Source organism: Lipophrys pholis, assembly GCF_963383615.2.
Source record: "Lipophrys pholis genome assembly, chromosome: 21".
NCBI classification, from domain to species: domain Eukaryota; kingdom Metazoa; phylum Chordata; class Actinopteri; order Blenniiformes; family Blenniidae; genus Lipophrys; species Lipophrys pholis.
In genome coordinates this window covers 4598079-4623415 of record NC_137649.1, presented here as the reverse complement: position 1 = coordinate 4623415, position 25337 = coordinate 4598079, and the positions used below count along the sequence as shown (strand labels likewise).

Below are 25337 nucleotides of genomic sequence, written 5' to 3'. Positions count from 1 at the left end.
ATTTCAATTCAAATTTATTTCTCTAGCGCCAAATACAACAGTCATTTCAAGACACTTTTTACAGAGAAAACCCCAACAATTCCATATTAGCAAGCGTAAGTGACAGTGGAAAGGAAAAGCTCCTTTTTTACCAGGAGAACCGGACTCACAGATGGAGTTTCTGCTGTTCCAGTTGGCGTTAGGGAATGTAAGGAGAGAAAAGAAGAGAACAGTGGCAGAGAACAAGAAGCAAACAGTCACAAATCCACTCGCTGGAGACACAATGCTATTTTGAGACTTGTTCACAGCGGCCGTTCCTCTCTTCCTGTGGTTACTACAACACAGAGGGTGAAAAGACATCCAGCGACACATTGAGAATGTGGAGCACACGAGGCAGGTTGAGGAGAAAATGACAGCACTTGACATGAACCATCACAAACTCAGGATCTCTGCACTAAAAAAGGAGGGCTTTATTTCCCTTTTCTAACAAAAAAAAACTGAGCTAATGGAAACTCTCCTTGTCGTCAATTGAAAATGATTTTCTTCTGCTTTCCAGAGTGAAGTTCAAGGATCCAGTGTATGCAGATGGCTTTGTGTTCAAAGCGATCTTCCTGAGTGGAGCAAAGTGAGACTTTTTTTTTTTTCTTTAATATTTTAAATTTATTTCAGCTCATACGTTTCTTTGCAGAGTGTAATAGGCACTTTTATTTGAGGTGTGAAAATAGTTTTTCCATTATGCTCTTGACATCCCTGAAGCATTCAACTGGAGACCCAAAGCCAAGCGCGCGTTGGTCTGTCTCTTGAGACATTCTCACTGTCTGCTGTCATGAGCTCACAAAGTAGAAGTAAAAGCAGCAAAATCAACAAATGTGTTTACATTAGTTAAGTAAGAAACAGTTTTTCTTTTTTTTTTGCTCCGTCAAAAGTCCATAATGCCGCATTTAGTGGTGGAAAGGCTCCAGTTCTGACATCTGTGGGTGAAGTTATGTTTCCTTTCCTTTTCTTTTTTTTTTTTTTTAAAATTAGTTTTCAGCAGCCTCCTTATTTATTTCTATAGTGATTAGAACAACGGAGTCATTTCAGGGTACTCTTACAGAGAAAACCCAACAATTACACATGAGCAAGTAGAGGAGACCATTGGAAAAACAAACAACAAGTTTGTTTAAAAAAAATAAAAGAATGCAAACTTGTTGGGGTTTCGGGTTAATCTGTTCCCCAAGTGACGTGTGCTTTATGTCTTGAACTCGCAACAATAAAGTTGCCTGTATACTGAATCATCTCGTCTTTCCATAGATGAGCCTCACGTCGAATACCAGATGGAGAAAAGTTCTGAAGTGTTTTGAATGCAGCTACCATCTCTTGATGTCCATTTTAACGTTATCACATTACAGAAATGTCCCAAAGACTGATTAGACTGAGACAGACTGTAACTACAGTAATTTCCAGACTAAAAGCCGCTGCTAATGTATAGATCTTTATGGGTTAACGACTTTCATGCCACCAATACATTTAGCCTCGTCACATCAGACCAATGAAATTGCTGAACACGTCACAGCGGACCAATGAAATTGTTTTCTCATTGGTCCGGTTGAAGTACCAGTAAATCAAACGCACTCACTAAATTCTTCAGATCAGAGCTCTATGCATTCCAGTCTAAACTGCAGGAGTTGACGGCCCTGGGTGATGCATTCAGCTGCGCTGTGCGGCTGACCAGTCGTCCGCCTCAGAGGAAAATCGTCCTCCTCAGAATGACAATCAAATGACCTTTAAAATACTTTTATCAACAGAAATAAGTCTGTTTATCTTTGCTGTATTTCACATTTCACTTATATCCCCCCACCCATACATTTTAAACATGTATAAAAAAAAATGTGGAGTTCCAGATGGTATTATACGATGCTTCCAGGGTGAACTCGCACAGAGAACTTTTCTGCAGCAGGCAGACTATACACACACACACACACACACACACACACACACACACACACACACACACACACACACACACACACACACACACACACACACACACACACACACACACACACACACACACACACACACACACACACACACACACACACACACACACACACACACACACACACACACACAGAGCCCAGTGTGTAGGAACTGTTGCGGCGTTGTACCATCAGTTTCACATTAAGACTATTCTCGTGGCTTGAAGACTCTTTTCTTTGAGAAAGTCGGGTTGAATCGGTCAAATGTTGATGTTTTTGTTGGAGCTGTCACCATCGACGCCCTCTTTCACATCCCAGAAACACACGCATTTTCCAGTGATGACGTCACTTGGCGAAACATAAACACAGGTTGATGGCTATAAATGTTTAACATATTGATTTTGTTTTGTGATCGATTTGGGCACCTGTGGGATGGGAATTAGTTGAAATGAGTGGTGATGGTCTTGTTTTTGTGTATTGGTTTGATTCTCTGTGCAGAAGTGAGACCTTTTTTGGAATTAGATTTTAAAAAAGATTTTTTTCTTGTGGGGTAACTTTAACTTTGCTGTCTTTTAATTCTTGTCTTTAACTCAGGATGCCACCGAAGGTGTTGAAGCCAGGCGACTGGGAGAGATCCAACAGGGAACCCTGGAGGCCCCAGCTGGGCTTCAATCCCAACAGGCAGCAGGCTCATCTGGACCAATCTGGATTCAGGGCTCTGGGGTGAGCACGTACATTAGGCCCTGTTCTCAAAGATTAAGAAAGATTTGCTTCTCTTTTGTTGTGGATTATTTGGACAAGAACTGCTAGATTACTCGGTTTGCCTTGACTGGAGACAGATTAACACTGGCAGACAACTATTAAAATTTTTGGAGCATTTGCTGGAACCTGATTGAAATCTGTATGTGCAGATTTTCCAAAATGATTCCCAGCAGGTTACAGTTTCTTCTCTTAAGTGGTTTAATTAACAGGAAGAAACATTCAGTCCCGCAGCTAAAGAGTCTCGTATTACATGATGATATACTTACATAGCGTTAAACAACGGCTGCTGCTTTTGCAGTGACTCAGTACAGTATTCTTAAAATAAAATCAACATGTTTAAATGTTTGTATCACAACACAAACGCTCCCCATTAACCAGCCATCCTTAATTATGATCTCGGCTCTCTGCTCCACACATTGATATTATCATTAAGGAAATGTGAATAATTGAACATCTGGCTGGGTCCGACTCTAGCGTGTTGGAGAATTAATTATGCACGGATTTGTAGAAATGCAATGAATTCATTTTTTTCTCCCCCTGTTTAACTATGTGGTTAATTCAGTGATTTAGGCAGTTATTTGCCTTGAAGGGGCCAAACGGGCAGGTGTTGGGAGGATGGTGAACAGGAAAAACACTGAAATAATGTCTAAAAAGAAGGATTTCTGCTTGATTATAAATAAGTATCAGCATTGAGCAGACAAGGAGTGTGTGTTAGGTTCATTGTGAGGTAAGACACGTGAACCTACAGTTTGTAACACATTAATGACGTTTCCTTTAATTAAAATGCAGTCGGTTCAGAGTCTAGAATGCATGTGGTTTTTTATAATGATTTTTCAACTCTTTTCACTCTTAAACCACAGTAAATAAATCAATTTACTACAGGATGTGTATGTGAATAAACTGTTCTGGTCAAACCTACAGAAACTTTATACATCTGTGTGTTTATTTATGCCAACGTGATACACACGCTGCATACTAAGCAGTGTGGAAATTTATGCAGATGCTTAATTAAACTGAATGCCTTTATGGTCAGTGCATGTTCAATGACTTCAACAAAGAAAAGGTAAGCCACTCTAGAACACAATAACATATATGTCAATTGAATGAGGTTGCCTCAGTGGAAGTGTTGGAATAAGAAACACACATCTACAAATGTCTCAATGATGGCAGCAGATGGACGTTCTGTTTTCACAACCTGACTTTTTGTCTCCTTTTCAGTCACAATATGAACAGAAACCAGTCCGGTCAGGGACAGTACAGCAAGGCGCCACCGCCGGGCAACTATCACCATGGGAGCTACCGTTCTCCACACGGTGGGGGTCACCAGCCTTACCAACGTAAGACACTTTTATCCTCACACCTGTTTGGATCTATGTTAGAACCCAGGCAGACATTGAGCCCTCCAGACCCATCCAAAGGTCCTTGAAAAAGGTGTCTTATACCGCAGATGTTGATACACGACGTTTCAAGTGAAAACGCATCGTTTTCGTCTCAGTAAGGTTTCATGGCGACACAGCAACGTCGTGAAAACGATGCCCGTTTGCACAGAAAAGGGACGATCCCAGAATTCCAGCTCTATTCACACCAGAAATATTTTTCCTTGCGTTTTGTTCTTATTCTCCTTATCGCTGCTATTCATAGTGACCTTGCTCTACGTGATACTGCATGAAAAGCTTGGGCATTGTGAATCTTTAATGTGATGATTTGTTAGGTTTCTCTTTTTTTTAAAAGCACCTAGAAATGACTCCTGTATGGGGTGCGATATAAATAAAGTTGAATTGAATTGTACACAAGAGCGATTCCAAATAGGCAAAATGTTCCCATAAGAAGAGTGTTAAGAGACTGAAATACTGGATGATTCGACTTTTGTTCCCAACGACGATTTACTGCTCCTTTTGCTTTCAATTAGATCTTTAGTGGAGATGACTGGAAACATTTTCAGCTGAATGTCAGACACTTCAGTTTGACCACTGCTCTTTTACACTCTTTTACCTCAGTCTTCTCTATGAAAGATGCACGTGCACCAGGTTTATAATATACTTTTTTACCCACTTGATATATGTGATATGCTGTATGATAGCTGAATAGCACAGAATGAAACACAATTAAAAAAGATGGCACAAACACTGGGTCACACATTTTAACAGTGAACTTTCTATCACACTATAAATCAACGGAGTAAAAATGAGTGGAGAGATCGATGGATGGATTTTTGCATAATTGAAGGGTTTGTTTGGATAAAATGAGGCGTATCTGAAGGCGTGAATTAGTGCATGTGTAAATAAACTGAAAGATGGATGAATGTTTGAAGCGATGGAAGGGTGGTGGTTTGAACAGATTGATCAGCGTTTTGTCGAAGTGATGGAAGAGAGTAAAAAGTTGTCCTCTTCATGTTACTTTATCTTTTCTAAAACCTAAAATAACCAAATCTGATCAATTTCAAACAGAGAAAACATAAAAATTCTTATTGATTTTTATTTGTTTGTTTTTCAATTCATCTCTTCATCAGTGAGTCTTTTCCTTTCCAGAACTGATATTCTGAGCCCTTCCCTAAGATTTTCAGTCTTTTGCCAAACGGAGACACGGATAATTATGTTACGCGATTGAACGGTTCCCCTTTATTCCTGACACCTCGTCACACACGGGGGCAGAACCTCTCTCCCGGCTCCTGATCACGGCCTCTGCTCGGCCCTGGCCCCACGGTCCTCTGCCAGCTCTCCTCCAGTCTGACTTTGATGTGCCAATTTGCAAGTTGATGAATAATCTCATCTGCCCACTGATGGCATGCGGGGGAGTCGCAGCTATTCTGGTGGCACTTGATGCAAATGGGGGCTTTTGGATCCTCCGGATCGCAGCAGCACCTCCCCTGGCCTCTGCCGCTCGTTCTTGGTGTTAAACTTGCCAATTAGTGGACCAGGACATTTTCTTTCTTTTTCTTTTTTCTTTTTTTTTAATAATATCTCCAGGCTCTGGATTGTATTTCCATCGTCTGTTGAGGAACTGTTATTGTAATGAAAGAGAATCATTGCACCACTTCAGCTCAGGGTGATTTTATTACATCATTTCAAGTGCCTGCAGCCAAAATGTGTCATCATCAAAATGCTAAAATCTTTTTTTTTTTTTATCATACTATTTTTGTGGGATTTTCCTGAAATAATAGACCTCGGTAAGGTGTCCATTTTTATCTTAAAACAAGATGATGCATGATAATTTAATCATCGAAACTGTTTGACCACTGTAATTCATGATCCCACACAAATATCGTCTAACATGAACTGAAGTGATGAAGAGTTTGTTTGTTTGTTTTTTTTTGTCAAAACTAGGAGGATGATATGGAAGAACATTGCTGCTGATGCAGCAGCACTTCGCCAATTGTTCTATAAGTGATTACATTTGTGGAGAAATCTTGCAACTCCCTGCATCCAGTCCAAATTTAAAACGTTCTAACCCCGGGGTAGTAGGGATGGGAACCTTTCACATTGGAACCGATATGTTACTGATACCCGGTACCTGGGAATCGTTACCGGTACTCAACAGTACCAGTTTTCAGTACTTTTGTGTGTTTACGTGCTCATAAATGTTTCACGTGTTTGTAATAAAATCTCAACATTTTTCAATTTAACTCATTTATTTCTCAATATATAAACTTTAACAAATATATCAAAACAATATCCAACTGTTTGTGCTGTAACGTCGCAGTTGTTTCACAAATTTCTTCACTTCCTTAACTTCAGCTACGCAGTGTTTTTTTCTTAATAATGATCAAATTAAAACCCAGCCCTACGTCCTCCCATTCCTTTCCCCTCTGAAACAATTATTATAGTAGATCTGAGGCTGTCCAAAATTGTTCACTCTTCAGCCTTGAGAAAACTCTTGGGCTCAACCAGGTGCTTCCTCAGATTAGAAGTATTCCCTTCGGTCAGTACCTATAAAAGTATACAGAACTCAGTACTCATCCCTACAGGGGTGTCAAACACATTTCAGTTCAGGAGCCACATGCAGCCCGATTTAATCTTGAGTGGACATGCCAGTGCTCTGACCGTCTGCACGGCAACAAACTTTCTTCTAGTGCTTAACGAGCCAACGTAAAGTAAACTGGAATCAAGCAAAGCTGTGTAACTAAGACTGCAACTTTACACAACTAAAAATAATGTTCACGATTTAACTGATGTGGAATCTTTAAAATAAAGTCTCAGCTGTTTTCACATAGATCAATCCACCCTCTAAGATTTTCCTCTGACTGGCTGGCTTCACTACTTGTCCCGCAATGAGAGCAGCTCTGATTGGCTCTCTCGTCCGTTCATCCTGCCCTAACATGTTCGTCTCGTTTTGATTCGTTGACTGAAGTGTCAGTTCTATTTCGTCACAGGGTTTGTTTTCATGTCTTACTTTTTATTTAGTTCTTAAGTCTTCGTCCGTGAAGAAGGTCCGTTGACTGATATTTTTTGACATAGATTTAATCAATGAAATTAACAAATTAACAATGACATAAAGCCACTTTCAATGAAACCTTCTGCCCATAAACTCCTCTTGCTGTTGCATTATGCTTGTTTCCTGACTGTGAGGCTAATGGCAGCATCACCGATATCTAAGCTCGGGTCTCAGTGTTGGCTTGTCTGCTATTCTGAAGAAATGTGCTTTAAAAAAATGGAGAGGGAAGAAATGAGATTACCAGGAGAATATGCAGAAAGTCCCCCAATGCTCAGCTTGAACTCGAGATAGTTTCACTGTGAGATGAAAGTGTGAACCGCGACGCCACCTCGTAGCCCTTTTCTAAGCCTGCTGGTGTCCAATTACAGGTATTTGAGCCTAATCTGGGGTTTGCACTTGCACTGGCAATGGTGGCCTCAAGGTTAAGAATTGATGCTTGTAACCATTGAATATCTAAAGTCTTTTGTAGTCATTAAAACATTTCCGTGTGTTTTTTTAGCAAATAAAAAAAAAAAAAACACTTATGTGTTTTAGAAATGCCCTATAATCTGTCTCTCCTCTGCTCATAACCACAATCATCTATGCCCATGACCAATTTTCATATTGCCACATCTCTATAAATTGACTTTATGGTTATTCAATTTAAAAAATCAATGAATGGACTTCTTATTGACCAACTGAAATATCCTGGAATGTGATTATCTGCACAAGTAGGCCTCATTCTGCTGCAGTAGGCCGGAGGCTTGCTTTTGTCCAGATAACACTTTCTCAGGGCCAATCCTCTGCTCGGCCAGTAATCACTGGAGGCTTTGCTGCTTTTCTGCCCTATTGTGCGTCTGTGTGTGTTGCTTTTTTTTTTTTTCTTCCCTGTGTCAGTGTGTGTGTGAGTGGGGGGGGTTGGTGGCTGATTAGTGTTGTGTGAGACCAGAGCCAGTAATGAGACTTTGGAGTGGCTTTGCTGGACACAGTAGCCCATTGCCTGACCCCCCCCTCCCGTGATAAAAGCATCCGGGAGGATCCTGTTTGATTGGCTGTGTGATGCGCTCTGAAGTGGGTTGAAACCAAAGTTAACTTCCCCCTTTTGACGGCGCTGCTACCTCCTGCGGTGATGTGTCAACACGCCGCCTCTGAAACGCACTGTGGGGCTTTGTGCACCGCGGCCAGACCAGCTGGCAGCTAATAACCGGCCCAGGGAGTCTCTGCTGGTGGCCATTATTGTCTTGACACACGGTGACACCGAATTTTAACCAGGGCCAGCAAAAGTAACGGTTTTGATCCAACAGCCACAGCGACTGATAAGCCTCCAAGCTCCCCCCGCCACTTCAGAGTAACAACTCCACATAATAGCTGCTTCACGCGGGCAAATCCACCGACTGGACCAACAAGAAGTCACTAAATTCATGCGGCCTCAGCGGTATCGGTGCTTCTTTGAGGAATATCCTCCCGAGATGTTTCCATCAAGCCACTGCAAATTTTTTTTGCCACAACTTTATTACTTGTGCACTGAAAACATCCTGTGAGCCAAAGTCAACAAAAAAAAAACAACCATTTCATTGATATATTAATCATTTGAAAAGTGTTTTGTGAAAAAGCTCTACTTTTCAAATGTGGTCACTCTCTAGTTGGTATTGAACTTTAATTAAAAGCTGAACCTTGAGGGAATGTTTTTCAAACGGATCGAAACCTACAGAAAAGCTGTTGGATTTTCCCTCGTGCACAGAACTATTATTCAGTGTCGATCTCAGCAATGACAACAGCCTCCTTCATCTTATTCACTTGGAAGGTAAATAATTGTCATATGTGCTTTTTTCTTGACTCTGGTTGTTAAATTGTGACTCTTAAACCAAAACCTGGGGGCTGCCAGTCTGAACAAGTGCATTTATGAGACCTATTGCTGTAGATTCAGTGAACAGAATGAGCTTTTTGTCTCCAACCTTAAACAGCACACATGCATGTGAGTTTTACCTTGAAGTAAAGCCAGAAAACAGTGAAGTTGGAGTCATTTCGGCTGATGCCCGCTTCACAAAGCTGACCATCATCCTACAAGTTTAGAATGAAATCCACTGATGTGTTGCTAAAATTGAGGCTCATGAACTGAATTCAGTCTAGAACAACAAATATGTTTATAATCTGTTGAGCTTAAGTCTTTTCTTTTGAACCTAAAATTGTCTGAAGTGTAGAAATGCAACCCTTTTAAAATCCCTTAAAGTTTCCTCTATTCCATACTGTTGCAATATTTTGAAACTCAATTGGGGCGTCATGGCTCAGCTGGTAGCGCAGTCGTCTCCCAATCGGAAGGTTGCAGGTTCAATTCCCATCTCTGCCTGCCGACATGCCAAAGTGTCCTTGGGCAAGACACTGAACCCCAAATGCAGCGCAAGAGTGAGTGGTTGGTGGTGGTCAGAGGGGCTGATGGTGCAGTTATCTGTAGTTTACCACCATCGAGTACGAAGTGAATGAATAATACAGTGTAAAGCGTCTTTGAGGCTCCAGAGAAGCGCTATATAATATATAAAACCAATAATTACTTTGAACTATTTCACACATTTGACACTTTTGAGGAACTTAAAGAAAATCTACAGCAAAGAACACATCTTTAAATCACTTAAAGTCACATCATCGGCAAATACAATGATAAAGGAATAGAAATCTGACACTTGGTCCCCGTTTACACAACGTTTTTGCATTTTAAGTTTTTTGTTTACATCGCAATCGTTTTGAAACGCTGGAAAAGACGTTAGCTTGTTGGGCCAAGTGTTGGCGCGGTTTGTTTTGTAATGCACACGAACACACACACACACACACACGTGTAGAGAGCAATACGCTCTAAACATTAACAATGGGAGTACAGATACAGAGACATTCTAGTGGACAGACGACCAAGTTGGATTATCACAGTGACTGTTAACTATTAAACTACCAAGTCAGGGGAGAATATGGACTGGGAGTCACGACACTCTGGAGGAAACATTGGTCTGATTGTCTCTACTGAGCATGTGCACAACTGCTAGTTACTACGCACCGTGGTGCACATGAGCAGTAGCAGCATTTCAAGAACGTTGTGTTCTTCTCGTTTACACAGAGATGGATTGGGAGTGTATCGAAAAAGCTCCACCTTTGGAGCAGTTCTCAAAAACCAGCATTTTCAGTGGCTCAGAGCTCCGTTGTGTGAACAGAAACTCAAAACGCAACGGAGGTTTTGTGTTTTCACTTGAATACTTTGTGTAAGCAGAGCTTTATTTATTTATCAGAAAATGGCATTTATCGGTTAGAGCGCTCACTTCACTGTGAACCTATGAGGAGTTTGTTCTCACTGTGGGCAGTTTTCTTGTCACAATCCCAAATATGTGTTTGAGTTTATTTGTTGAGTTTAAACTGCCCGGAGGTGTGAATGTGATCGTCTGTGTGTGTGATGGACTGAAGACTCCAGGATTGTCACCTCAGTCAAAATCAACCGGCATCAACTTTCCCACCCCACAAGTGTACAAGATGGATTGATGGACTTATTACCAGTCCAATGTGAGCAGTTTTAGTAGTAGACACGTCTCACAGTTACATGCTCATGTCTTTTAATACGTCTCTTTAATCAGCCCTCCTTGTTGAGGTAGTGTTCCTTGATATTATTTCTGGAAAAACAGGAGTAGAGACAACTAAAGGTCTTTTATTGTGGCGTTACAGATTAAAATCTATTTGTACACGATGTCAAATCATTAGCATTTTCGTACATGTTTTCGTGTAAGACTGACAATTCCCGTCCTTGCGATTCCTCATTTCTCATTCAAACCAGCTGCATCTCTCGTCTTTCAAGGTTTTATTTCTCGATTTATGAAGCAGCAGGCAGAGGAGAGGCTGATACGTTTATTTATTAAGCTGCATAAATGAAAAAAACTGAGCCTTCTGCATGAGATGGAAGGGAATTACTCTGAGTTTTAGACAAAATGCCATCCAATTGTTGTCTTCTCTCTTGCATTTTTTGCTTCTTTTCATTGTCCGTTTTCACACGCGATGTTTTCATGAGGTTTATGTTCAGGACTGTGAAACAATTTGATTTGAAGAAAGAGTTGAGAATAAGATGAATTATTCTAGCATTTTTCCATCAAAAGCGCACCATTCCTGGTCGCTTGGTTCTAATTTAAACCAGCTGTCGACAGCAGCAAGTCTTTTTTGGCCTTTAATTCTCGGCTTGTGAAGCAGCAGCATAAGGAGAGGCTGCCCAAGTCTTTTTGTGGGCTCGTCCCGCTTTTGTGCCACAGATAGAAAAGTTACTGTCCTGCCTCTGTTATGTGAGCCGAGCCGGCTGGACGGGATCTGAGTCAAATAGTCGCTGAACTAATTGAAAAAAGAGGTGGAGGGAGACGTTTAGTTGTTTAGCGCTGTTGTAATCCCGGCGTTAATACAGTGGACGCAGCGTGTTTTAAGGATTTCGAGCGTAATCCTTTGTTGGCTCTTGTCCGTCGCAGACTGGAGGTCTATACACTTTCAGATCATTGTTAATTAAGGAGATTGACAGGTGTCCACTTGTAATTCCCTCCTTTGAGCCGTCGCCGGTGATGAGAAAAAGACGACCGCGGCGTTGTGGAGTTATAATTGGAGCCCGACTGGGTGGTCCACTTAAAGTTTGTTGGCGGAGGAGATAATCAAACATGAAAACTGAATGACAAAAACAAAATGATAATGTCCCGACAGCAGTCCGCCTGCTGGCTGCTAATTGTGTGTTTTACTGCTTCTTGCGCTGGTCAGCAGAGCACAGACGCAGTATTTCCCACTTGACTTTGCTTTAATTTATCTGCTGATGCAGATTATATCTATTTTTTTTTGTTTTTTTTTTATCCATTTGTTGTTGAAGTGCTTCATTTAGGACTCATGATTTCTCCTCCTCACACTGGGATTTATATCAATTATGAAATGGTCTAACTGGATTGAGAACCCCAAAATCTCATCGATTTAATTTGAGATCCAATTGGTTTTGTATTCAATCAACTAAATTATTATTTTGTGTTAACTGTCTGGGAAAATAGCATCATTTAATTTTGAAATCTGATACAACCTTTGAGCTCATGTTGTGCAGTGTGACGGGCTTGAACACGAATATTTAGCAGATTCCCAAGGAGGTGAAACCACTTCTACATCCTCCCTTTACTTCACTGAACAAACGGTTCCTCTGCACTTAAACGCTACAAGAACAGTGGCTTCATTCTTCCTTCATTTATTAGAACCTCAAGTGAAAACGCGTAGGTTCTTTTGTGTTTTCGTTTCGGAAAAGTTTCGCGTTTACGGTCAATGGTCAAAGCAATACAGTTGGCATGACAGCCTCAAGTTGGTTGCTTCTGTAATGAAGCCACACACACACACACACACACACACACACACACACACACACACGCACACGCACACGCACACGCACACGCACACGCACACACGCACACACGCACACACGCACGCACGCACATGCAGCAGAGAACAATACGCTATAAACATTAACAATGGGAGTACACGGACATTCTAGTGGACAGATGACTGTCAAAATAAAACTACCCAGTCCCAGGAGGATGTGGACGGGGAGTCATGACCCTCTGGAGGAAATAGTGTTCTTATTGTCCAGCTACTGAACGTGTGCAGAGGAACTAGTTACTACGTAACTAGTGCACAGTAGCAGCGTTTAAGAAAAGTTGCGTCTCCGTCTTTTCCACCGAGTCAGAGTTTTCAAAAAGTTGCGTCTCCCCCATTTCCATGGAGTCTGAGCATTTTCAAAAAGTTCTGCTTTGGGAGACGTTTTTAGCAACTCCGAGGACCGTTGTCAAATAAACAAACATGCAAAACACAAACGTTTTCCGTTCTCAGTTGAAAATGTGTAAACGAGGCCTAAATGTGCTAAAACCGTAGATGTATGACCGTTATGTCGTACTTACTAGTAAATCACAGTTTCTCCTCATACAGTATATCTGCTTGGAGATTAATTAGATTATTTTCCTGTTTGTGTTGAAATGTGGCCGTTAGTCTGGTACTGCTGACGGATTGGTAGGATCTCAGAATATTGGTCGACTTCACAGGGTCGGGGCCGTGTTACCGGGGAAACGGTTGTTTTGTCTGAGCGCGGTGCCGCATGTCGATGTTCATCACACGAATAGATCCTTGAGGAACACCACAGGGGACTTGATTGAGATGTACAATCTCCTCCTCCTTCATCACACCATTTGGGTGTATGCGTAACAGTATCGACTGGTCAACTAAGAAAACGTTAAGCTGAATATTAGAAACATCTGAAATGATGCAGTGAAATTCAAGATCATTGAGAAGTACTTCCTCGAAAATGAAGCCCTCTGCCTTTATGAATACCTTTCAGATTATACTGTAGTGTGCAAGTGTACCTAATGAAGTGGCTTTAGTGTGTATTATCAAAAGTACTTCAGTCGTCTAAGTTATTAAGTGTTTGTTGAAGCCTGCTATGAAATGTGCCCAGAAATGTTAGTGTCGCCCCATTCATAAAGAAACGGCTCAACTTAAGGTGAAAACATTACTTTTAGTTTTGTTCACCTTCATTTTTAATCAGAAGTGTAAAAAAACATTATTGCTACTTTTCTAAAGACGGATAAGGAGATAAGTGTGTTTTAGTAGTAAGCTCACAGAATGATCACAGATGTCAAATGAAATGTAAATTAGCACTTTTAGGCTCCGTTGGCACGGCGACGTAAAGTGAAAATGAAAAACTTTTGTTGCTTGTTGGGACTTCGTTCACGCGACGCTGCTCAGAGCCACTGAAGGAGCAACTTTTTGAAAACGCTCCCACTCTCTCTGTAAACCGTTCTTCTGCACACGCTCAGTAGATGGACAGTAAGAACAATGTTTTACAGTGTCGTGACTCCCCGAACTCATTTCAGTGGAGTTCAGAGAAGCTCCACTTCCACCGCTAAATGAATGTTTGAGTAAACTGAACCCTCTTAAACATTATGGCCTTTGAAAGGCAGAGTAAGGTGGAACTTAATGTGACGCTCATCTTAGATGTGATGAAAACGCTGTCAGGCCCGATCGAATATCCGCACACATCAGTCCGAGATCGAGAGCGTCGGTGAAATCACTTCTCTGCTACTCTTCTTTTTTTCTTTTTTCTTTTTTTTTTTTTGTCGAATAAACTCCGCCCAGGTTTGGTAAACGTGCTCTCTTTTCCCCGGCACCCTTCACCCACCCCGAGGCTCGGCCACTCAGCCGGCCCGCCCCGACAAACAAACAAGCCTGCGATTCGCAGCTGGTCATCGCCGTGGCAACAGCAAATCTGGAAGAAGCTTTTTTTTTTTTTTTCTTTTTTTTTTCCTCCTTCTTTAAGTGTGTCTTTGTGAAGGGCCTGCAGCGATGGAGCCAGGGTACTTGAGGCGTCCACAATACTGCCGGCTGAATGCTTATTTCATTTTCTGAACAAAAAATGCAAATGCGGCGCTCCTCGCCTGACAACCCCCCCGCCTCCTCCTCGTCCTCAGCCTCCCCTCCACCACCTCCACAGCCCCGACTTTGTAAAATCTTAATTCTATCGTGACAAACTGATTCCTTCTGTGTCCATAACAGAAAATATTGCTATAGGTGTGTTTTTGTTTTTGAGGTTAAACTCTGTCGTTTAGCTTCTGCGTTTAATGTCAGACCTTCACGTTTGTGGCTTTTAAACCGACACGAAAACCAGAGGGGTTTCTGTGTCGGTTTACTAAAAGGAGACTGATCATGATTAGATTTTTACACGTGTGCTTAAAGTCTCAGACTCCGGACTTTGCTGAGCCGCTCGTTTCTGTGCCTTTTGTTTCCTGCAGATTCCAGACAGCAGAGCTTGTTGGGGCCGGCGCCCTCCTTCGCCCAGCCTCAGTATCAGAGGTGAGTCCACCGCTGCCAGCAAAGCCCAGAATTACCGTCAAGTTAGTGGTTGTTTGTTTGTCACCTGAGCAAAGTTACAAACAACCGTGTACATGTGAAGCTCTGACATCTTCATTTGATCATTTATTATCGTTTATCGTCTTTATTCAAAGAAAAGAAAAAATCACTTTATCAGCAAATGTTAAAGCAGGAGTGTCGAACACATTTCACTTACAGACGCATTCAGTCCCAGGATTGGAGCCTGTTGAGGCCTGCTTTGGGACCACGGGCCTCATGTTTGATGGCAAACCTGTCCTTTACAAGTTTACATTCAATGACCTGCTTCTTAAAATTAAAAATAAGTTTAAAATGCCATGGCCTACTTTAAAAAGTCTTGAGGAAAAATCTTTTCCTCAAAATAGCAAATTTATAAACCCTAAAATCTGTAAAACTTTTTATACAAAGTCTCTGATAAACAGATTTATTGTAAACCTAAATATAAAACCAATGAGACTCCTTTGGAATGTGTCACATTTCTGAACTTCTCCAAAAGAAATAGAATCTGTGACCTTCTGTAAATTCTTCAGTCTCAGAACTGAAAGATTTCAAATAATCAGTGTCGTCAAATAACCTTGATTTAATAAGTGGAAGAAAAACAGAGGAAAACCCTCAAAATTAGATGATTTAAAATGTATAAAAACTGGCACGTTGCCTAAAGTTTTTCTAAAAGCGAGTAAAAGTATTAAAAACTTTAAAATGCTTCCAAAAATCCTGAAATACCTTAATGTGGCTGGAAAAACCTCTTAAAAGTATCTAGATTCTAATAGCCTGTATTGAAATGTTTTAAAAAGGAAATTTTAGGTTTCTTATGTTGAAAAATGTGCGTACAAGTTGGTAAAAACTAATACTTGAAAAGATTCAGTCTTTAGTCACAAGAACTTCTAGTCTTCTCTTCAAAAATCTACAAAAAGTACAAGAAGCTGTCATAATAAAAGCTTTTAAAACTCCAAACTATCATGAAAAATTAAAATAAACTGAGAAGTGCTTTTAAATGAAGTAAATAATCTGTATTCTAGAGGGTTTCAATGTTGTCAGACTTGGTTGGTTTTGTTTGGTACTCGAGCACAGTGGCGCTGCGGTTGGTTGGTTGGTTGGTTGGTGGAGCTGCTGGGAATCGAACTCGCAGCCTCTCACTCTGCCTTCTCTTCCTTCCCTCTTTTCACTGCCGCCGCCAAATTAAAAATTCTCTCCCGTCACTGGAAAACAAATTTCTGTCGAGGAGGTTTGTGCAACTTAATGAGGCATCACTAATGCCGGTCGGCGGCCGGCGGCGTTCCCCGTGCCGCCGCCGGCGAACCCGCACAGACCGGCTATTGATGGCGGCTTCTCTCCTCTCCAAAGTCCTAATCAGGTTTCTGTGGTTCATCTCCGTCCCGGCCCATTGTGGCGGCGTGTCAGCTCGGGTCAGTGGTTATTAGTGGCGACTGAAAACAGTTTCTTTAACTCCTCGGGACGAGCGAGGGAGGGAGAGAGAGAGAGAGTGAGTGAGTGGGGGGATTACGGATTCCAGCGGTCGGTTAAGTCGGCCGCTGGCCGGAGTGTGACATGGTTCAGTAATGAGGGACGCGGCTGAAGCTGCGGCTCTCAGAAGAGACTTTAATATCAGGATGGACTCGCTGGCCGTCCCTCTGAACATATGTGAATATGCTTCATTTCACTTCCTCTGGCCCTCGTGTTGGAGGACGAGACGCTTTCTTCCCTTTGACCGCCGATCCCTCGGTAAACGCCGGTCCATGGGGGTTTTAGGAACCCACTTCAGATCGGGATCAAAAAAAAAACAAACCCGCTCGCGTCTCCATACGTCCCAACCGCCGCAAGTTTACCAAGTTAGTTTCATTTATTAACCCGTCATTAAGGAATAAATGAAAAGTTTTCAAGGTTTGTCATGAAACACAGAAGATATTAAATCAAAAATCTGATTTGAAGAAAGTGAAGAAGGTGAAAATCATGAAAAGCTGCTGAACAGGAAGCGGAGTAGCTGAAGATCTGGAGCTTCGTGTCGTCGTTTGGCCTTTAAGCTCCGTGGGAATGAGTTCGCTCCTAAATGTGATCGAAAATCAATAAAAATCTTATTTCTGGGGGGGCGATGATTCAGCCCTCCGTTTTATTCTAACGTAGAAACTTTTATTTTGAGTCGTCAGCAGTTCAGTACAGAAGCTTCTGCTTGTTCGATGTTCAGAAGTTTCATGAACTGATGAAATACCAACTTAATTCACAGAACAGATTTCAAAACCTTTTTCTTTCCCATCGTCTTCACTCGAGTCCAGGAACACAATAGTTTGGTTGTGATGAAAAGAAAGTTGAAGCCGTCCGGAGAACGAGTTTTTTTAAGAGGAGAGGGTGACGGTGGGACAGTTTGGACTCTGAAGATGTCGAGCTTCAGCGTTCAGCCGCGTTTCAGTCGAAGCTCCATGTTTTCCTCGGAGCCTGACGGCCGCCGCCGTGTCTCCAGGCAGCAGCAGCAGCAGCAGCCGCAGCAGCCGCAGCAGCCGCAGCAGCAGCAGCAGCAGCAGCAGCAGCAGCCGCAGCCGTTCCGGGCCGGAGGTCACGGCTGGGACCGGGCCGCACAGTCGCAGCAGACCGCCTACATGCAGAACCAGAGCCGGGACCCCCGGGGGGGGGAGGGGCCAGCCGGGAGCAGCTACCAGCAGCGCTTCGACCAGCGCAGAGACAACTGGCCTGACCGCCGCGACAACCGGGGACAACAACAACAACAACAACAACAACAACAGCAGGTAAGGTCTCTCTATCTGACTTCCTGCAGAGCGGCTGTGGGCGGAGCCTAATCCTCCGTCTGGCCAAGAGCCCAACTTTCACCCACTTTGAGTTTAAAAACTGTTTCCAGGCAGAAACTCCACAAACACAAAGGAGGCTTCTGATTGGTCGATAACGAGTCACGAAAACTGTTTTCATTCTTTTAACTTTTTGTCAAATCAACTTTTCAAATTCTATAGTTCCATATTCTCAGAACCTCACATCCTAAAATCAAATAACTAATCAAATCCCACATGATTTGATCAGTTTATAACTTGATTCTCATCCTGCTGATGTTGGTTAAATTGTGCAGAATCTCAACAATCTTATACAATTTTAATACTTTCGTCTGTTGCTTAACTTAATCACTTAAAATAATCTGATTTTATCGTCAAAAGTTTGACCTTTCTACTTTTTTAATTTGAAAGTGTTTTGTAGGAAGTTGTCGTGTTATAATGAAACGTTTAATTTAAAAAGCTTCAGGATTCAGCCGGTCGGAGGATTGTGGCTCCGAGGAGAGGCGGGCGGATTAACTGATCTGAGGAAGTCTCCTGTTGAAACGACCCGAATAGTTTAAACAAAAGAAAAACCTTCAGCCTCGGCGCCACGACGCCAGAGTTCTACTGGGAACGGGAGGGAAGAAGTAAAGAGCCGTGTTTCTACTGAGAGTTTGATTCCACCATTCTCTCAGGCTACAACTTATTATTATTATTATTATTTATCTTCTAACTTCTGAAGGCCATCAGTGCGGATTTGTTGGTTTTGTGTCACTAAAAGTGTTTAAAGTATCACAAAGAGAACTTTCACTTTTTATAAGTCGTTTGAGGGTCAGAAAACAAACTGATGATGATCCAGTAAACGATGCAGAGTTTAGTCCAGTTCTGCAGTAAACATCAGAAGTTCTGATTCATTAAACTTGTTAGAGACCAAAAAAAACTAAATGTGGTTAAAATAAGAATAAAAAAGGTTTTTCAGTTTGTTTCCTCGGACTGAATAAAGTGTTTCAGGTTTATTATGAATCTGTTAAAGTCCGTGTGTGTGTGTGTGTGTGTGTGTGTGTGTGTGTGTGTGTGTGTGTGTGTGTGTGTGTGTGTGTGTGTGTGTGTGTGTGTGTGTGTGTGTGTGTGTGTGTGTGTGTGTGTGTGTTGCAGGGCTACAGCTCTGGTCGGGGCGGCTACCCCCCCCCTCCTCCGTCCCGCCGCTACACCTGGAAGTGAAGTCGGAGGCGCCGGACAGAAAAAAATAAACACAACTTGTTTTTACGGGAACCAAGTCGTCGTCGCCACGGCAACATTTAGTTCTTTTTTTTTGGTTTTGTTTTGTTTGTTTTTTTCAATTTATTGTCTTCAGTGTACAATGAATTTCTTCTTTTATTTTGTTTCGCTACTTAAGAAAATGCAAAACGATGTGTAGTTGGTGATTTTTATGAGGAAGATCTCCTGTCAGTTTGAGTGACCGGAGGGAGGGGGGGAGGGGGTTATTCCCTCCAATTCATTTGACTTTTTAGAAAATCCAGCAAAAATAAACAACAAAAAACTCATTTTTGTCTTGAATTTGACTGAAATTTACATGTAAAATTCCATTTTTAATAAATGTCACGGGATTTTCTCATAAAACGGTCAGTGATGTGAAGCTTTTGTTAAATCCAGTGTTTTGGGAGCTGAATGAGCCGTTTAAAAGTAGAAATCTCAGATGCATGAAGATTTAGATCAACTGGAAATTAGGATTATTGTCGTTGCTTCTCATTAAAATATCTTATTTCAAGATCCTCAAGAAAAAGCGAGAGTTGTTTTTGTGTTGGAACAAATATCTTCAAGTTGTGTATTTAAGGTAAAACCCAACGGTTATCTAATAAAATGTGACTTAATGTTGAATTAATTCACATTCTTAAACTAGTTTTGAGGTTTTATAGCTTTAAACAGTAAAGAGAAGTTGTTCCCTTTAAAATTGAAACACTCATATAAAGATATAGAATCTAAAGATTTTTTTATAAATGTGATTTTAGATTTTCTCACAACATGTTTTCACTGAAGTTTTTCGAAGCCTCATTAAATGTTTAAAAGTACGACATTATAGTTATATGGTCAATGTGTTTCAACATCCTGAGCAGAAGACTAAAGGTGGAATAAGTTGTGCTTTTGTAGTTTTGGAATAAAATTTTAAAGAAATTTCAAATGGGATACAAAAAAACTATATAACCACATATTTAAGAATATTTTCAATATTTTCACGAATTGCCACAAAGCAATTAAATGTCATTAAAATTTGTAAAAAATTCAGTTACTGGCAAAAAAAAGAAAAAGATTTTGGTTCAGATTTTTTTTCTTTTTTTCTTTTTTTCTTTTTTTTTTTGTTATAGGAAATAATCTGGGGGAAGAATTGGAAAATAGAATCCAGGCTTTCAGACAAATGTAACGTATGGAAATTAAACTGACTTTATATATCAGGTTTTAAATTCTTACAATTTCAAAAAAAGAAAAATTTTGAATTTTTGTCGGATTAATTCATTAGTAAATATTCCGTCAAAATCTAAAAACTACATTTTACAGTGTTGGATTATAGTTAATAAGAGTTAAAAGGTTTTATTAAGCAGGATTGACTGAAGTGAAAAAAATGATCAGTGGTGTTGAACTTTAAAAACAAATAGAAACGTGTCTATTTTTACCAGATTACACTGGATTATCTCACAGAATGAAACATTAACATGTTTGGTATAAGAGTTTTGCTGAATCTGCAAAATTTCACAAAACTTTCAATTTCACCCAAAATTCATATTTCGAAACTAAAAACAGATTAAAAACAGCTGAATTTCACTTTTTTTTTTCTATTGCTTCAGTTTTTACACACAAAATAAATCATTGAAATAAATTACATTTGTGTTTTTGTTTTGCATTGGGGCCTCATTTATGGTTTGAAAGATGAAAAATATTGTAATTTCTGGTAAATTCTTTAAAATAACGAGCTAAATTTGTATTTATTTGTCTTTGTGCATTTTAAGTAAAACTCCCGCAGATCAAACTACCAAAACACAATCACCATTTGGATTTTAATTGTTACTCCTGCTGGAAGGTTCAACTAACATCATTTTAAATTGTCTGAAATAAGTTGGTTTTGTTTGCAAACTATTTTCAAAAGGCCCCAAAAACATAACGTTTCTGGATTTTGTCACAAAAATTGAAAGAGTTGATGAATAAAGAATTAAAATGAGATCAAAGGGACCGCTTTGATCCAGTTCGAGTTGAAAACGAGTTCTCGTGTATTAAAAACATAAATCCTGGAGCATTTTAAGATTCAAAATACATGATGTGGTAAATTCCAAATGTTTTTTGGGGGATTATCAGGCTGCAAAGCCTTTAAAAAAGTCACCAAATAATCTGAAACATTGATGAATGCAGAGGCCTGTGCTTTATAGGATTCACAAATAGAAAACAAAAAAACAAAGTGAAATTGGCAAAATATTTGTCAAACTTTTGACTCTTGCTCCGATTCAAAAAGTGGAACAAAGTTCTCTTGTTTGTTTTAAATTCCCTGAAGATTTCCTGAAAACTTGAGACGAGATACAAACTATTGTGGAGTTCGAGCTGAAAATATCTGCAGATACATTTAGATGAGCTACTGTCATTGTCACAGAACTGCAGTTTTTGAAAAGGTGAAATATTTTCAACCTCAGCCTGCGATTGACTCCTATTTCTCCACTGTAAAAAATGAGGTGAAATGTTGGATCGATGTTGTTTATGCTGAATTATAAATCAATCTGGAACAAATCTAATCCAGAGATTCACTCCGAATTATGAGTTACAGTAACTCCACTGAACAAACTGGATTAACTCGGAAATTATCTGGAACAATAGAAGAGAAAGAATTTATTGATCCCAGAGTTAAATTCTTCAAAATGATTTTAATGTTTATTTGTTTATTAGATGTTACTTTTGGGTGGATAATGAACAAATGAAATGATTTATAAGCACTTGAATAGTTGGAGATTCACTCCTTGGAGTTGTTTAAGGTGATAGGAAACGGAAATTAACTTTAGAATTCACAAAAAAAACAAAAACAAACGTGCAAAAATGACGAGAAATACAAAAATGTACCTATAATTTCGATTTTGGAAAAGAAATCTCCAGATTTACTTTGTTTTACTGTTATTTTTTTTTTTTTTTTAAACAAAAAAAACAACAAAGAAATAGTTTTCATTCACTTTTGATAAGTTTTAAAAGTTCGTTTAGTTGTTGAAACGGTTCAAAACTGTGAAACAACATAAATCCGGAATGAACAGTTTCCAATCGAGAAAGTTCGAAAAGGAGTCAAATAAAACCGAGATCAACATGTTAAATTACATCTTCACTTCTAGTTTTAGAAACGGAGTTTGTTCCACCAAAGTTGCAATTTATTAAATATTTAATTAATTAGAAATGTCTTTAATTCATGTATATTAAATGTGCATTAATCTACTGTCGGGGGAAAAAAAACATTCATTGAAAGTCAGAAAATCCGGTTAAATTCGGATTTTTTTTTTGAGATACGCAATGTATTTTAATCTCTAATTCTAATCCATGTTGCTGTTGATCCGAGATTAACTGCAGCTGGAATTAATGCCCCGATTATCAAAGAAATGAAGGATTTCTGTGCGTCAGGATCGAGCGGAGGAGAAATGGAGGGAAAAAAGTGTCCAAAATGAAAATCTCATTTATTCAATAAAGAAATAAAAATCAGCGGTAACAAAGAGAATCAGTGAGTCGCTCTCGGTGAAAACGGAGCTTAATTTCAGTGATTTCATTATTTTAAACCTGAAATAATTTAGTTTGTCTTGGAGGTGAAGGAGGAAAAAGTTTCCTCCTTAAATTAGAATGTGAGCATTAAAAGCAGCAGCCGCGTGTGTCGTTTACAAAAAAAAATGAACAAAACGACAAATAAAACTTAACAAATATCTCTTTCAATAACTGGAGAAAATACATCATCATCGACATTCAGTCGGGTTCAGATACAGTTTCATTTATTGCTCAAAACCACCGAGTGTCTTTTGAGTCCCTGCCGTGCGTAAAGGAACCCGGACTTTTTACGCACGGACGGATGGAAACGACCACGAGTCCCGCGCTCGTGTCCGAATTTTTAAAAAAGAGAAAAATCCATCAGGCAAAGCTCCTCTTCCTCCTCCTCCTCCTCCTCATCCTACCAAGTCCTCCCGTACAGTAAATTGGAGCCGATCATGCTGTTGGTGTACTCGATGAGCGCCGCGTCCGTCTGCGTCATGTTGATGTGACTGTGCAGTCCGAGCGGCGGGCTGGGGGATAAATCCTCCAGGTCCTCGGTGGATGACAGCTGGTTCACCTGCTGCTGAGGCTGCGGGGGCTGCGGGACCTGCTGCGGGGCTCCCGTGAGACCCTCCACCACGCCGCTCTGCCGCGTCCCGCCGGTGTCGGTCCGGCAGCCTTTACCGTTCTTGGAGAGGACCGGGGACACGGAGGACCCTCTGCGGGAGTTTACGCATAGACCTCCTCCCCCTCCTCCGTCCTGCTGCAGCTGCTGCGCCACCTTGTCCTTGGCCTGCCGCTTCAGCTTGTAGCGGTGGTTCTGGAACCAGATCTTGACCTGGTTCGGGGTGAGGTGGATGAGGCCCGCCAGGTGCTCGCGCTCCGGGGCCGACAGGTACTTCTGCTGCTTGAAGCGTCGCTCCAGCTCGTACACCTGCGCCTGCGAGAAGAGCACGCGCCGCTTCCGGCGAGGTGCCGCCGCGTGCAGCGACACCATGGACTTGGCGGCGGGGTCCATCCCGGACAGACCGCCCATCATCCCGGGCATGTTCATCCCGCCCGACGGGCCCATGAATCTGGAAACTTTGACACACAATCATCAAAAACACAATTTAACTGAAACCGAGTAGCGATGTGTTTTATAAATAAAATCTGTTTACTGCCTTTGAAAACGTCAATCTGTAAAATTACAAATAAGTTTAAGCAAACAATACTAATTAATGATCCAAATCCTTTAAGTACATTTCAAAAGTATCCGTTTCCATTGATTTAAGATGTTTAAAACCCCAAATAAATCTAAATAAATATTGCAAACCAAATAGATTAGATTATTAGAGCGTCTGATTCAACTGTAATTAGTTATTTAATTGATTTCCTGTTGTTACGGTGTCTATGTTTAGTTTATCAGAATTAACTCAATACATTCTACAGGTTTACGGTCACTAAGGAGAGTCAACAAGACTTTTCTTTAAGTATATTATAGTTTATTTAAATTTTAGACACGTTGAAATTTAAATGAACAAACAAATGTGACAAGTTGTCATTTTTGGATTCATCACCAGGGGCACAACCAGCTTTTACAAAATGTATTGATTCATATTGAAGTTATTTTGAGTGACTGTTATTTTTCCGTTAAACTTGTAAAAACAGTAAATTTAGAAAACCGTTTAAAAATATTCTGGATTCTTCAGTCACTATCCGATTTGCCTCATTATTTAAACGAAATGCTTTTTTAACGAAGTTTTATTCGAATAGAATCAATAAATGAAGTTTTGACAAAGTTTTTCTTGGACGGATTTAATCTTTAAATTTCCACATTAATGTTGTCATGTTGAGGGAATATAATCGGATTAAATTTCACTTTAACGGCAGTAAATTTGTCTCTTACTGGTCGGGTATCGCGGCTCCGGGTTCCCGTACCACGCCGCCGCCCCGCCGCTCCGCACGGTGTCCTGGTAGGACGGCAGGTCTCCCACGTTGCCGATGCCGCCGTTGCAGAAGCCGCCGACGGCCCCGGAGAACTGCGGCACCCCGTGGGACACGTGGTACGGGCCCCCGGGACCCAGCGCGGCCGCGGCGGCCGCTGCTGCTGCTGCCGAGGCTGAGGAAGAGGAGGAGGAGGATGAAGATGAAGAGGAGGATGAGGACAGGTGGTGGTGGTGGTGGTGGTGGTGATGGTGGTGGAGGTGAGGCGGCTGGTGCTGCTGCGGCTGCGGCGCCTGCTGCTGCGGGTGGTGCTGCATACCGGGCTGGGAGACCTGCGGTTGCCGGTAGGCGCCCAGCGGGGAGGCTCCGAGGCTCCCCGCCGCGTGATCCATCCCTCCGAACCTGCGGTAGCTGTCCTCCATGGGGCTCAAGATGTCTGTGACTGAGAAGGGGGTGGAGTGCTTTGGGCTCAAGGACATGGTGCGGCCACCCCACCGTGCGCCCTCCGCCGCCGCCGCCGGGTGGATGAGTGGGTGTGGGTGTCTCCGGGCGGCTCTGTGCCTGCGTCCCCCTCCCTCCCGACGGCTTCCTGCTTGTTGCGCGTCGCTGGGAAGAAGTCCAGCTGATCGGCCGCAGGAGGAGACCAGTTGCCCTTATCCCGCAGGACCCGCACGGAGGGGCGGAGCGACGCGGACACCGCAGACAACAATGGCAGTTGACATGAGAGGTGAGCAGAGAAAGTGGTTTGGACTCTGCTTCCTGCAGCTGCTGTTTGCTTGCGTGAGTCAAATTCCTCCAAACACGCCTCACCTCCGCTTTTACGCACGATTACGCACGTTTAACGCGCATTAGCGCGCAGAGATCAGTCTCTCATATTATC

At 41.4% G+C, this 25337-nt stretch overlaps 2 protein-coding genes across 3 annotated transcripts in view; one reads left to right on the top strand and one right to left on the bottom strand.

Annotated features, from left to right (window-relative positions):
• xrn2 (5'-3' exoribonuclease 2) overlaps nucleotides 1-20068 on the top strand; it is a 49223-nt gene extending 29155 nt beyond the window's left edge. Inside the window, exons 26-31 of the mRNA XM_080490378.1 lie at nucleotides 536-604; nucleotides 2535-2663; nucleotides 3921-4039; nucleotides 14927-14987; nucleotides 17479-17761; nucleotides 18932-20068. Coding sequence (XP_080346504.1) covers nucleotides 536-604; nucleotides 2535-2663; nucleotides 3921-4039; nucleotides 14927-14987; nucleotides 17479-17761; nucleotides 18932-18997 — 727 coding nt within the window. The 3' untranslated portion in view covers nucleotides 18998-20068. The remainder of the gene's footprint in view (nucleotides 1-535; nucleotides 605-2534; nucleotides 2664-3920; nucleotides 4040-14926; nucleotides 14988-17478; nucleotides 17762-18931) is intronic.
• Nucleotides 20069-22443: 2375 nt separating this feature from the next.
• Nucleotides 22444-25121, bottom strand: nkx2.4b (NK2 homeobox 4b; the record flags this gene model as incomplete). Of its 2 annotated transcripts, XM_080490068.1 has the most annotated exons (3): nucleotides 22444-23614; nucleotides 24420-24632; nucleotides 24777-24936. In XM_080490068.1, the coding sequence occupies 3 exons, from the start codon at nucleotides 24934-24936 to the stop codon at nucleotides 22950-22952; spliced, it is 1038 nt and encodes a 345-aa protein (XP_080346194.1). In that variant the 3' UTR covers nucleotides 22444-22949. The 2 variants fall into 2 exon arrangements, with proteins under 2 accessions (XP_080346194.1, XP_080346195.1); XM_080490069.1 differs by having other exon boundaries at nucleotides 22456-23614; nucleotides 24420-25121.
• Between the last annotated feature and the right edge of the window lie 216 nt (nucleotides 25122-25337).